Below are 14,541 nucleotides of genomic sequence, written 5' to 3' on the forward strand. Positions count from 1 at the left end.
TATTACAAAAAAGTTTTCAGAAATCCATTCTTCGGTTAAATTTAGGAAAACTGTTACAGGGACTACAAAAGGCATTTCTCAGACTGTCCTATTCTATCTACATACATGTCTTCTCAGCAGAACAATGGTAAGAATTACTCATTTTTGACAAATGCCTTTTTTGCCCTAATTTCACTTTTTTTTTAAAAAAAAAACAACAAATCTCTGCTGTTTCTTCTGCAAAATAAAAGAATGAATGATTCTGAGACAAACACCTGTCAGAGAATCACACCAAAGTTTTGAAGTTCTGCATATTCATATGCAATCAAAAGCACGTGTCTTGGAATGGAAAGTCTTGGGCGACTCTTGCAGTATCCATTGGTGTAGATCTTTCCTTGCCAATAAAGTCTCACATTACCATTTAAAGAGTAAAATCGTACAGGATTGAAAATTTTTCCCTTGCTCTTCCCTACCTTAGACATGCATCTGCTACAACTGTAGGTGGCTTGGGTAGGAAACATCAGTGAAAAGGTAGGATATATTCTTCAGACCTTGATTTTAATGATCTTTCTTTAATTCTGAATGTTTGACTAAAGCTACCACGCTCTTTACATTCAGCACATCACAGGAATTGTATGCTTTATACCTAGATAATCTCAAAAATAAGCTAGTCATCGCTGAAGTATCTTGATGGTGCTAGGATTTATGAAGCGTACTGGGTCCTTACACTTCTTGGAGAACTAGCACGGCTAAGTGGATTCTTACGCGCTCTGTAAAAGAGGCAGTTAGGTCATGACGTGTTATCAATATCTGACCATCCAAACAAGGTTCCTCATTTTCTTTGTGACAGTCACAGGGAACAGAAGTGTTTTGCAGGGGTACCACAGTTGGCAGCATGGCCAAATAGCTGTTACTTTTGGAGAATTTTGACAGCTGCCACCTTTTAAACTCCAAGGGAGCCACTGCTTGAAATCACCCTCTGGCTGTGTAGGCACACAGGCATTCTGGATAAACATTCCGAATAAAAATGAGACACTAGCTGTAGTCCTTTGAATATGCCTATACATTATTTTTACATCCCTCTCTTCTTCATAGTTTCTGTAATAACTGTTGCAATCCCATTGTGAAACCGGTCATTCATGAAATGACAAAAATATATAGTCACTGTATAGTCACATAAACTGCTCTCTGTGTAAAAAAAAAGTAATGTTATCTTTGCAGAGTGAAGTATTTTACTGTGGTGTACAAAGTAAATATAAAAGATTGTTTGGTTTTATAACGAACTGTGATGTACTTTGGAGTTAATAACCACTAATAATCAGGATTAGACATTTCAAGCAATGCTTGCCTCCCATCTTTTGACATTTCTCAAAAGCCTAAAATTTTTACCTGTCTTTAAAATTACTGATTCCACAAGTTGCCTGCAAAACATCCTCACTGAAACAAAAAGAAATAGGACTTTGTCAAGTTTTAGAGGAACCTGGAGGTAATCAAGGGAGAAATTTAAACTTTGAGTGGATTTCTAAATTTCATCTGGAAAGATGATTGATGTGCTTTCCCCTCCCACACTGCTCTAACTTTTTTTCACCTGGAGGAAAGAGAAAGGAAGCAATCTGACACTTAGCCCACTCAGCTCTGCTTTCCAGACTCCAGCTGGGAGGTAAGGATGTGACCGAGGCACTGCTCCCTCTCACCCCTGGATGTTTGGGATGCTCTCTATGGGAGGATAAAGAGCAATTACCCGCTCTTGGAATTCATCCTCCAAGTGTTATTAATTTAGATAATCCCTATGTCTTATCTGATTCATTATAAGCATGCATGGAAAAGTGCTTATTATCAAAAGTTATGAAAAGCCCTCTGATCCCATCAGCTGGCCTTTACCAGCATTTCCTTGTTCTCCCTGCAGTTTGTGTTTCCTAGACCAACTGCTCTTTGCGGCCTGAAACTGTAAGGCTCCTCTTCACAGCACACAAGTTCAAACCTGTCTTGACTGGTTAAATGGCATCTGCTTTGCTGCCTGTGCCTCAACGGAACGTATGCAACAACTACAGCCACCTGTTTCCTAAGGGTTAGACACAAGGTTTCTTCTAGTGGAAAAGGTTCCTGTCCTCACCGCTGACCTTATGCCAGCCAAAATGCCCAAATTTGCAAAAGCATTGTTTAAACATTACCCATCTCATTTTGCTTTAAACACATGTCTTAGTTGGAAGGTCAGAGTGGGTGCTAGTCTATCAAACTGAGGTTGACTGACAGCCTTTTCAGACAAGCCATGGTGTGGGTAGAGTAAGATGCGCTCACTCAGTACATTTCATAGAACCATAGAATGGTTAGGGTTGGAAGGGTCCTTCAAAGGTCATCTAGTCCAACCCCCCTGCAAGAAGCAGGGACATCTCCAACCAGATCAGGTTGCTCAGAGCCTCATCCAACCTCATCTTGAATGTTTCCAGGGATGGGGCATCCACCACCTCTCTGGGCAACCTGGTCCAGTATTCCACCACTCTCATTGTAAAAATTTCTTCTTTGTGTCTAGTCTGAATCTACCTCCTATTTTAAAACCTTTACCCCTTGTTCTAGCACAACAGGCTCTGTTGAAGAGTTTCTCCCCATCTTTCTTATCAGCCACCTTTAGGTATTGGAAGGCTGCTATAAGGTCTTCCCAGAGCCTTTTCTTCTCCAGGCTGAACAGCCCCAACTCTCTCAGCCTGTCCTCATAGGAGAGGTGCTCCAACCCTCTTATCATCTTCCTGGCCCTCCTCTGGACTCTCTCCAACAGGTCCACGTCCTTCTTATGTTGGGGGCTCCAGAGCTGGACACAGTACTCCAGGTGGGGTCTCATGAAAGTGGAGTAGAGGGGGTGAATCACTGTATCATTTCCATCAAAGCTAAGACGCCAGCATCCATGGTCAGAGGCCTAATTAGACATAAAGGCTGAAAGCAGCTGTCCTTCTCAGGAGCATTGTCACTGCCAGGGTGTGGACACTAGGACATTAGCTTAGAGAAAAGTCTGAGAATCTTGGCACAGCACTGTGCTGAGTAGTAATATTTTCTCCTACAAAAGGTGCTTCAGATAGGAAAGACAAAGGTGAAGATCTAGATGAGGGAAAACTGGTTTATCTTCTGTGTGGGAATCTGTTACCAGTCACAGAACCCAAGCTTGGGAGACATCATGGACAGAGAAGCAGAAGGCGTCACATCCTTGAGTGAAGTCTGGAAACCATATGAAGAGGAACACACTGGCATGTTCATAATGCTATGAGGGTATGAATCACTTCCTTCCCCTTGATCACTCACAAAGTTATAAAGTTAGAAGTACAGTCCATTAAGCATTGCTCTCGTCCTCTATCCTTATACTTCAAATGCCTTTCAGATGCAAGATGGAGCTAAACAGTGGTAGCTGGCTAGAAACTGCCACAGCCAGTGGTCCTGCCTGCATTCCAGACACAAGGGACATTCATTTTTTGGGTGACGGGCTATTGCTTTCCTGAATCCATGACATGGGCTGAAAAACAGTATGCAAAATATCCCAGTGCTGTGCATCGCAAATTAGAGTGCTCCCTCAGAAGTACATGTTGGCGTGCCAAAGGTGTGGTTGCAATCTATCACACTGGCTCATTCAAATTGTCTTAACGTAATTAAAAAGCACAATTCAGCTCCGGGCTATCATTTTTTAAAGATCTCCTCAAGGTATCTTCAAAGATGTTATTCTGCAACATGCTAGAGCTTTTCCATCATGTTAAATTAAAAACATCACAGCACACATTCTGTTTGCCCAGCAGAGGACCCAGAAGGGGAGCATGTGGTTTCCAGGTTTAAACTGTAAGCACCTGAAGAGGAGAAGTGGGAGAACTAGACAGTGTTGTCACTAGCACCACCCACTAATGCTGCTTCTCTAGTGAAAACAAAATGAAAGCAGGGAAAGAGAGTGCTAGATTGGGAAAAGGACTTCTGTCTGCAGAAAGGCATTGCAAAGTTCCCACCATTTGTCCAATCTGTGTAGAAAACTATTTTTAAACTGCTATTTTTGCTACCATCTTTTATCCCAAACTTGTTTTCTTTTTCAATGTGAAGTTAGAATCTTTAAAACTGATCATTAACTCCTGCTTTGAATCAGAAAATGTCATCCCTGGGAAGTCTGATCTGTTATTGCACTGAAGGAGACAGACAGCTGTCTTTGAAATGAAGTGACGCAGACTTGGCTGACCACACCGAACTAGAAGCCACGTGTGCATCCAAGTGTGCATGTGCTTCTTGTTTATTTCTGATGTGAATCGTAGATTCGTATCTGCAGATGGTGATGACATAGATGATTTATATTATGGTAACATTCAGAAAATAGTTAATGAGTGGGAATGAACAATTCTGAAGGAGGAAACTTTAAGGGGACAGGGGGAAGAGGGCAAAGGAATGCACTTCTTCTCTCTGGTACTACTGACCCTTTGTCTGGTGTATGCTTCGGCTCATACAATCCAGATGTCTCCTGTACCAGTGCACAGTCCTGAGAAGGCTGTCCTACAGACTCTACAAAAATGTAAAAAAGCCCCATTGTTTCCAAAGGCTTAAAATCTGGGTATTAAGAAGTCAATGGAAAAACAAATGCCCTGAAAAAGAATGAAAGATGTTGTAAGAAAATGAAAATTTTAGGAGAAAAAAAACCCCAAGAATTCTCAAGTGTGCTGTAAACCGCTTTGATCAAACATGACTAGCATTTATTTAAAAGTCTACAACATCATTTAGATGTTTTTATACCATGTCAGATTTAAACCTTCAGTTCTCTCCTGTAACACTTGATGTTATATAAGATGTCATTTTAGGAAATACGAGACCATGTTGGAAGCCAATTTCCTGAAGAGCTACAAACAGGGTCATATCCTTATCTAGGGCTATACTTGCAGTTCTAGTGATTTTCTTTTTCAATAAATATTAATAACTCCATAGGACTCTAAAGGACAACAAATGCTGTCCTTTATCTTCTATCTAGGTTGCAAAACTGTGCAAAAGATGCTTTGTGCAAAAGAGGTCCGAAATCTTTCCGAAGGCAGAAAATGATATAAAGTCCTTGATGTACCAATGTAAAAAAACATACATGTTTACAGAGTTGTGCTGTCTGAGAGCTGAGCAGTCAAACACAAACCATCAGTTCTGACCAGAAAACTAAGTAGTCACGTTGGAGTAGTTTGCTAGCCTAGACCCCAGGTAGGGCTCGCTAGGTCAGGCACAGCATCGCACTGAGTTACCCCAGCTCTGGACCAGAGCTGCTTTGCTCCATGGTGGTCTGGATCGCAGCAAGAAGAGCTCCGTTCTGTTTCCACAATTGCCCGTGGATGAGCCTGTAGAAGAACCAGCTGTACTAAAGACATGGAGCCAAATTACGACGAGCAAGCACTCATGTATTGATACTTCTCGCATACAGGTTGCAAACTAACGTGGGGAAGTCAGTTTAGCCCGTTCCAAACCAGAACATAAAAACCAAACCAACACATCCTATTCCTTTGAAGTTACTTTTGCCTCCTTCTTGCTAGACAAATCATAGACGGTCTGCTTTAGCACCGAGGCTGGGCAAAACCAGATAACAGCAGGATAGCTGTTCCCTGGAAGCAGCTGGCGTGCCAGGTATGGAATACAAACCGTGGGAAGGCAGGAAGAGCCTTCCTCCCCCTCCTCCCGCCTTTATTTGGAGGCTGCTGAGAGAAGCTGGTGGGATGTAGTTTAAGGCAGCTCCGCAGTCCTCACAGATGCTACAAAGCGCGCAAATCCTGACTTCCACGCTCCTCAAGGAGACAGCGGCTCCCCGGCCGCCTCTCCCTCGCCCCCTTCCCCAGGCTGCCGTTAGCCGGTGCTGCTGAAGTCCAAGGCCGGTTACCGGCCCGGACTCCCGTTTCCTTCAGAGCCACCTCAGCCCCCGCTATAGTCCGGCTTCCCCACCCGGGCAGGGACCCTCCGGGCCGCCCCCCCCGTCTCTGGCCGGGAGCGACGGGGAAACTCTCGGTGGGAGCGGCGGCGGCGGGGACCAGCCCCGGTTTTCCTCCTCCGCTGCTGGCTCCGAGGGGAGGGGGAGGCGAGGGGCGTGAGGCTGCACGCGCCCACGAAGCGCGGCAAAGGAGGGGTCGCAAGGGGAGGGGGCGCCGCGCCGAGAGCCTCCGCTGGGGCGGGGGCGGAGGGGAGAGCGGGACGAAAGGGGCGCTGCCCCTTTAAATCCTGTCCCAAGGGGCGGGGAAGGGGCCGCGAGGGGGGCCGAGCGCGCGCGCGCGGCATCGCCTGGCGCCCCGACAGGGCAGCGGTGCCCCGGTGGGCGGGGGAGGGGCGGGCAGGCAGGCAGCGGGAGGGGGCGGTGCGGTGCGGCGCGGCGCGGCGAGAGCGGAGTTGGCCGGGTGGGAGCTCGGGTGGCGGTGGGCTCGCCGCCCCGCCATGGCCACGTCCCCGTGCAGCAGCAGCGGCGTCTCCTCCTCGTCCTCGTCGGGGCTGGGCGCGGACGCGGGGCTGGAGATCCGCACGCGCTCGGTGGAGCAGACGCTGGTGCCGTTGGTGTCGCAGGTAAGAACGCTGCCGCGCGAGACTGACACACCCCCGCCCCCCCCCCCCCCCCCCCTTCTCCGCTCCCCCACCCCCTCAAGGGCCGAGGATCGGGCCCCGCTGTCCCCTTCCCGCCCGCCTACCTGGGACGGAGCTCGGCCGCCGCCGAAGTTTGCGCGCTCGGGCGGGGGCGGCTTCTCTCAGCCGCGCCCCCCTCCCTCCCTCCCTCCCTCGCGTCCCAGGTCCGCGATGCCGCCAGCCGGGCCGGGCCGGGCCGGGGGTCTGAGACGGGGGGCGAGGGGGGATGCTGCTGGCTCGTCCCTCCGCGGGAGAAGCCCCGAAGTTCCCCGCAAGATCGCGGTGCGGTTGCGTAACGCCCCTGGCCCGAGGGCGCTGCGGTGCCGCCGGCGGTGCCACAGCCCCGGGGGTGCCGGGGCCGGCGGGAACCGTTCCCGCCGCCCGGCCCGGCGGAGGGGCCGCAGCCGCGCCCGCCTTCCCCGGGCCTCCCGATGGCTTTCCCGCGTGGGAGCGTTCTGTTCTCGCAGCTTGGCGCTGGTGAGAGCGGGTCGGCTTTCGGGGGCAGGGGGGAGGGTGAGGAATGTTGGCGAGGCTTTGTTTTCGCGGTCCGGCCCGAGCGTTGCATTGGTTGCAGCTCTGACCGCACCTGAGGGTAGTACCCCAATTTTAAGAAGATAAATAATAAGCAGACTGTGGCTTAGTGACCTCATAACGTGTCCCGCACAGTGCTAATTGAGCTTAAAAAAAAACCCAAATAAACAATTTTTAAGTGGTCTGCTAAGTAATTATGTTCCAGCCACTTCGGTTTTAGTGTTGGTTTTTTTTTTTTAATATCTTTGGTTACAAAACTGAAGTTTGATATACTCAATAACGTTTTTCTTTCTTGACAAGTAATGCATGAAAACAGCACAGTGTTTGCCGAATAGTATTTTTCTACTTTGAGCACTGATTATTAAAGTTAACAGGTCAAAACCTATCTTTACAAAATCTTTAAACGATGTGACACAGCTACACAAAAAAGAAGTAGTCCTGGTGAGATCTCGGTATGTTTGTACCATCATAGCCCGTCTAGAAACGAACTGTTGCAAGCCTTGTTTTGCGTTTGTACAGCTGGGCTGCAGGAAGGGTTTGTGATGGATAATTGTGCTTCCGTGCTTGCCATGGCAATTTGTCTGTCTTTGTTTGAAGAAATCCCAGTCAGTCTCAAGAAGCCCATCGCAGGGGTTAAACCCCTTGTTTCAAGGCAAAGTAAAATTTAAGATAAAGTTCAGTGAATTTTCTGCTCCTGAAACGGTTGAGAGAGGTAAAATAGATTGCCTTTAAGAAGCTTAAGAACAAACAGGAATGCCTCCAATTGCAGAGCCTGAACTTTATTGAACATGTTAAATTCTTGCTTTTAACAGATATCTGTGAAGATGTACAGATTCTGGAATACTCTAATACTTTAAGAACAGTGGTCTTATTCTCTGTGGATTTGTTGCACATGTAGTATGTCATGTATGATTCTTCATTGACCACAAAACCTATGACTGCGACTTCCAGAAGTGCTAAACCTCTTTCACTTCCCCTGTGTACAGGGGAGCATTTGTGAACACTCAGAGCTCACTCCTTTCCTGGTAGAGCGCTCCAGACGTCAGATGAGCTTGTTCCCTTGAAGCCTGAGCACTGAGCTTGCTTCAGATTCCGGCTGAAGTTACCGATGGTATCGTCAGTAGTTCCCCACGCTTGCCTGATAAAATGCTCCGCTTACTGCACTGGTTTATCAGTTCTGTCTGTACTGTTTCATTTGGATTGTTCAGTAGGGGACCTCTGGCTGGCTTTGTTTCGGTGTTTATGCAGAAAGGGTGTTTATAGAGTACTTAGTCTCTGAATTTTTTTTTATATTCTGCATAAGCTATGTATCAGCAATAATGCTCAGGACTTTGTTTTTCTGATTGTACGAAGTACACTTGCAAAGGGATTTGTTCTTGCTGTGAAGGTAACTTCACAGTTTCCCCTTTTGTTCAAAGCTGAGAAGCGCTACATGATACTTGTATACTAATGAAAAAAAAAAAAAGTCGGAATGTTGCTACTGCTTTTCACTACTTACTTTAAGCAAAGAGGAAACAAAAGGTGCCCTGTCTGACAAACTCACTTTGAATCTCTCTTGTGGAGCTAGACCTGTTTTCTTAAAGCAAAAAAACCCAACTGCATTGATTTATTTAAATTCATGTGCTGTATAGTACATCGTCCTAATTGCTGTGTAATACTGTGAATGTGTGTTTGACCGCTTGCTCTTACTCAGCAAATGTGAGGGTTATTTTTGTTTGGTTTTTTGTTTTTTTTTTTTTAATTGGACTTTGCAGCTTGATTTTTCTTATGACGTATATTCTGTAGATTCTTATAGTATCAGAGTATATTTGCTGCTAGTAGTGGTATAAAATTCGTATTTTCCCAGTGGAAATTCCTATTTTCCCAGGAGAGATTACCCTTAGAGTCATTACTGGATATCTTTATTAGTAAGTTTGGTTCGAAAACTTTATTTACAGAGTTAAACTAGGTCTTCATTTTCTGTTTGGACTCTGATATGGCGCTTTTTTAATAGTATCATCAGTGATGAAAGAAGACAGCAGATTTAAGCCGCAACATTAAGCATATTTGCTAACACTTCTTTTCCCCTGTCTACATATCTGTACTGTGAAGAGAAACATTCTACAGTATTGTGCAAAGCATGTGGCATGCAGTTCAGAAAATATGGCTTTTAGGGTCAAACCCCACAGTTTTCTTTAGAACAAGTAGGATACTCTTCTCCTGGAGAGGTGCCTTTAGTTTAGTGTTCCACACGTAAACAGTACAGCATTCTTTAAAATCGAGACATCTCCTTCGCTGCTGCTACCCATTTCCAGTCTAATTATGTTGGGTTTTATTTTTTTATGGAAAGTTCTTGGCAACACAAGTCAGGAAGGGTGTTTAAAGTGGTCAGTGCTGACTCATTTAATAACAAGTCATTTAAACAGTTGAGGAAAGACGAAGACAGGGAAAAAAAAGCACTTTGCAGGATGTGGCTCCACCAACGACTTCCTCAGCTGCCATTATGTACCTGTCTGCCAGTCTAGCAGCACTCGTGTATCTTCGCAGCTGTAGGAGTCTCTCTGTCTAGATTTGTGCTAAGGAGGCCTTCTGAGAAACTGAAGAATAGGTTTTTGTGAACCTTCACAATCAGGCACTAGGAAAAAGTTCACTGAGAGGAAACTTTTGAGCTCATATCTGCTTGTGTTCCTGAAAGGACAAAGTTGATATTTCTGGTTGAGGATGACCTATTCTACAGCATCCTGAGTGTAGACCTGTGTGATTATGGCTCACTGCTCAACCTTCAGAAAGCCCAATTTGCTGTAGGCACTTTGAAGAATGATTGTGTGCCCACATGGTACTGAACATATTTTTCCAACTTCCTTGTTACCCGAGATCCTGTCAGAGGTTTTGGAATTGGCTTGACCTATATAGTAAAAATAAAAGATTAAATAACTAGAAAAAACTCATGATACCAATTTTTCTGAATTTTATTATTGTGAGTCGTAGATTCTGAGTAAGTTAACAGTGGTACATGCCTTGAGGTGGATAAAACAAACCTATTGTTTACTATGGTATTGTTTCCTTGCTTTCTCTGAAGCTAGCTAAAATAATTCCCTTTTCAGTAAATGTTCTATAGGTGTATAATGTTACATAACATTCTGCCAGTATTCTGTTTTTCTAGAAGTTTCTGGAGTTACATACTAGAGCCCAAGAAGAACCAACAGCTGATGTTTCCCATTTATGTGAAAAGCTTACTGATCCAGTTCTCAGACTGAAGGTATGACTTTGGAATAGCTGTAGTGGATGAAGGTAGAGGTCTGTATATAATCAGTGACCTTTTCTGTCTTTTATTTTGGTCAGTTACCAGTGGCATTCCTCAGGGACTGATACAGGGGCCAATACTGTTTAACCTTTTTATTAATGATCTGAATGTTGGGATGATGGGCCAGCATATCCAACAGACATGTGAACTCCGCTACAGCAAGTTGGAGAGAGTGTCATACACTGCTAGCTGCTAGCCAGAGGGACAGGCCAGAAAGATGATCTGACAGGAAGTTTGTGAAGTCCAGCAAAGGCAATAATACCAAGTGCTGTGTCTGGGCCAGGATAGCATCACGCCAACAGTACAGGCTGGGATCAGCAGCCTAGAGAGCATCTTTGCAGGGAAAGATGCAATGAGCCCAGTGAACAGAGCTGAACAGGAGTCAGCAGTGCTGGCCAGCTGCATGCTGGGTTGTTAATAGGAGTATAACTAGCAGGCTGCAGGTTGTTTGGCACTTCTGAGACAGCATCTGGACTATCATGCCCAGTTCTGGGCTCCTCAGTACCATGGAAAACATTGACATAGTGGAACATGTGACATAAGGGGAGACGTTGAAGGAAGTGGGTTTGTTCCACCTCAAGAAGAGAGGCGGAATGGTCAGCTGGGACCTGGCTTTCGTATAGGAAGCTAGAATGGTACTTTCCCATCTGCACTGAGTTTTGTTTGGTTTTTTTTTGGTCTGGCCAATGGCAGAATTTACTGTAGTCTACAACTACCCACCTAATGGGGAGGTATGGAGTAAACAGAGACAGACTGATCCCAGACATGTATGGTGATAGGACAAGAAGCAATGGACGGAAGTTGGACAAGTCTGATGAGATATAAGAAAAGGCCTTTTCCAATGTGAGAGTGGTCAGACATTGGATGAGGCGCGCAGAGCAACTACAGAGTCTGCAGTTTTGGAGACGTTTGGAACTCATAGGACAAGGCCCTGAGCAAGACACTCTAACTGGACCTGGTTTGAGCAGGGAGCTGGATTAGATAACCCTGGAAGGCCCTTTCATTGTAAGTCTGATTTATTTTTGTATTTCTTTTTTTTTTTCCATGGCGGTATATATTGTAATGGAAAGATCTTGCTGCTGAGGAGTAATGGTCACCGAGGACCTGGCTTTCATATAGGAAGCTAGCATGGTACTTTTCCATCTGTATCACTTTAATCTGCTGTGATTTTTTTTTTTTGGTCTGATATATTGTTCTTTGTCAGTGTTGCAAGATGTTTCTGCAATTCCATAGTCAGATCTTATATTTATTGTCCTGATCAACTTAGTATCACCAGCAAGTTTTCATCATTTCCTTACCTGCTTGTCTCTCCTCTCTCTTTATGATTTTGTAGAATAATCCATGTCCCAGTGCAGGTTTCTGTAACACTCCACTGATCATCTCGCTCTATTAAAGTAAGCAGTCATTTACTTTCTGCCTTCCTACATCTTCCTTCTCATCATTCTATCTCTTAATTAGTTAAATATTCATATAAAGGCCTTCTTTTGTTTCATTCAGAGACTTGCTTGGTGTCCTTTGAAACCTTTGGTATGGACTTTGTTTCTTGGTTTTCTTTCAGCAGACTGCCTCCTTATCCATGTAAACAGTGGTCTCTACAGAGAAATCTAGTTGTTCTGTGAGGCAAGAATTCCTTTAACAAAAACCGTGTTGGGTTTTTGGCAGTACATCATATTTATCTGGGTGTCCGCTACTTGTGTTCTTATTGATTTGCCATGTACAAGTGTTGGGCAACCTCCATACCCCTACTGTCAATCTAGTTTTAAGCAGGAGACTGTATGAGAAAGTTGATATAATCCATTTCATCTTTGAGTCCACTGAAATCTTAGTGAATAATATCTAATGTTGGCAAGTTGTTCTGGTTCATTTTGTCTAATATTTTCATAGCCTCTTTTTCAGTCACTTTGATTCCACACAGATTCTCTGTGTACATCACATAGATGCGTTCTGGAGTAGCAATCACTTCATATTCTTTTGTAGTTGAGCACTGTTCTGTTCGTATTTTCTGTCAGAGGCATGAGGCAAAGCTGTGTTAAGGAAGTAACTGAGTTATATCAGGGTTGCAACTTCTGAAGAAATGGACTGTAATAGCGGATAAGTTACTGTGTGTTTAGTGGAACTGATGTTATTCTCCATGGACCTGAACAAGCATATTCTATTGAAGAGAAATTTGAGAGAAGTGTAAAACTGTAGACATGGAGTTCAGTATGCTACCTTTCTGTGACACTGGTCTTTGAATTTATCTGTAGGCTAGCAGTGTCTTTGAGAAGGCTGTTTTGTGCTTTCACTGGTTTGGAAGTCCTCAGGTGACTGGAAACTACTAGGTTGCTCATGTTGTACCCAGTAGCAGCAGAATTCCAAACAGCAACTCAATCAGTTCTTCAATATACTTGTAGACGTGGACCTTAGCATGTCTCCTTACTGAAGGATATTTCTTCTGGATGTAACAAGGAGCTTCGTAAGACTTATATTTTGGGGGATGTATGCATGTGTGGCAACAACACTGGCCAGAAATAATTTAAGAGGTTTATATATGTGACATACATACATATGATGCCTTTCAATGGGTGTTAGTTTCTTCTAAACTTAATAGCGGCAAAACTAGTATTCTTGGGAATTATTCAGTCATGGATTTGTCTTCATGTTCTTTTTGCTAACAGCTTTAAACCAGACTCTCCTCTATTAAGACCACTGTTAGACTTCTAGCTTTATATCACTAGCTTTTTATTCTTGTAAGTCTACAAAAACTGGCGGGGAAAAAAAAAAGACCTACCGTATTTTCCCTACCTGTTTTTTCCTCCACATCCTGCATCAGTCTTGTATATAAGCTGATGTTTGAATGTCTGTAGCCGTAGTATTGCATTGCAGTGCTGGCTCATTACATACCTACTTTTGAACTTGTTAACCTATCAAATGCGTTCTGTCTTTCTCCTCTCAAGTTTCAATAGAAGTGTCTTCATATACTTTCTAGACAACATTGATAAAATTAAGGAATATGTGTAGTCCCATTCCCTTCCTGAACTTCAGCATTCAGTCCAAGCTTTCATCCATTTCAACTTATTTGCATTTCCCATGCAGCAGATGCACTGAGAGATTTGTTCCAGCAAGTCCCTTGGCTGCCTTGTTTCATCAGGCATTTTTTGGTACTTCTAGGTCTTTTTCTTTCCCACCTCTAAGGTGCTAAAGGGTTCTTATGTTGTTGGCTGTTCTTGCTCTGGTATGGTGCCAGAGCTTGCACTTTGCTTTTCATGGCTCTTTTTGGAGGATGGGAAAAATCCTTTTTGGAACAAGTAGGGTAATCCATATTAGTCTTAAACTCATTGCTTTCTTCAGTATATCTGAGGAAAAAAATCTGATCACACCCCTTTTAAAATGCTTCTTGGGTGCTAGTCTTTAGCCTTCAGTACTTTAAAAATTCTAGTAACTTGCAAACTTTGAGAAGCTGTTTCTCCCCTTTTCCAGGATTTTCTTCTTTGTGAATTAATTTGGTACTCACTTGAGACTTGGCAGTACTGTTGAGTAATAAAACTATCAATTATGGTGTAGGAGCTTGCATTGTAACTTGCACTGGGTGAAAGAATCCTGATGCTAAACTGTTCTTAGTTTACTTCCTGTACTGCTGAGAAACTGTGTCATGGATGTGGAGTCATACGCGTTGACTCTGCTGTTGAGTCTGGAAGCATATGGTGTGCTGCCTGGGTGCAGAGCTGTACCTCATTAGTTTCAATTAGTCACTAACGCCGTGACTCTTCTCCTCCCTTTGGTTCCGTAGGCATCATGGGTTAAGTTGTGAGCTTGTGTTTTATATTATGAATCCTGCACTTGATACAAGTTGTCTTTCTGAAAAATGAATCTTGCAGCAGCCCAATTGTTGTTCCGCCTGCACTAGGTACTCTGTGCCCCTAAAGGAGCCCTATTTTTTCTTTTTGATTTATGCAGGAAAGTTAATCTTAGCAGTTTGTCACCTGGCTGTAGATAACGTGATTATTTCAGTCACAGTATCAGTTGTATCTCTGGGCTGATGTGGTGGCAGGTTTCCCTTTACTGAGGAGTTAGTTTTTTAACTAACAGCTATTTAGTCATTGAAGCTAGGCTGTTACGAAACAGTGAAAGGGAAATAGCAAATAATTTACAGGTGTGATTTTTAAGTATGCTGGGGAGCA

The 14,541-nt window shown here is 44.2% G+C and overlaps 2 protein-coding genes across 4 annotated transcripts in view; one reads left to right on the forward strand and one right to left on the reverse strand.

Annotated features, from left to right (window-relative positions):
* Window positions 1–14,541, reverse strand: part of ABITRAM (actin binding transcription modulator) — a 301,888-nt gene that overhangs the window by 233,399 nt on the left and 53,948 nt on the right. The window lies entirely within an intron of this gene.
* Window positions 6,365–14,541, forward strand: part of CTNNAL1 (catenin alpha like 1) — a 58,079-nt gene continuing 49,902 nt past the window's right edge. The window contains exon 1 of the mRNA XM_086740483.1: window positions 6,365–6,510. Coding sequence (XP_086596609.1) covers window positions 6,385–6,510 — 126 coding nt within the window. The 5' untranslated portion in view covers window positions 6,365–6,384. The remainder of the gene's footprint in view (window positions 6,511–14,541) is intronic.

Source organism: Chlamydotis macqueenii, chromosome 2 (genome assembly GCF_036417535.1).
Source record: "Chlamydotis macqueenii isolate bChlMac1 chromosome 2, bChlMac1.mat, whole genome shotgun sequence".
Taxonomy (NCBI): domain Eukaryota; kingdom Metazoa; phylum Chordata; class Aves; order Otidiformes; family Otididae; genus Chlamydotis; species Chlamydotis macqueenii.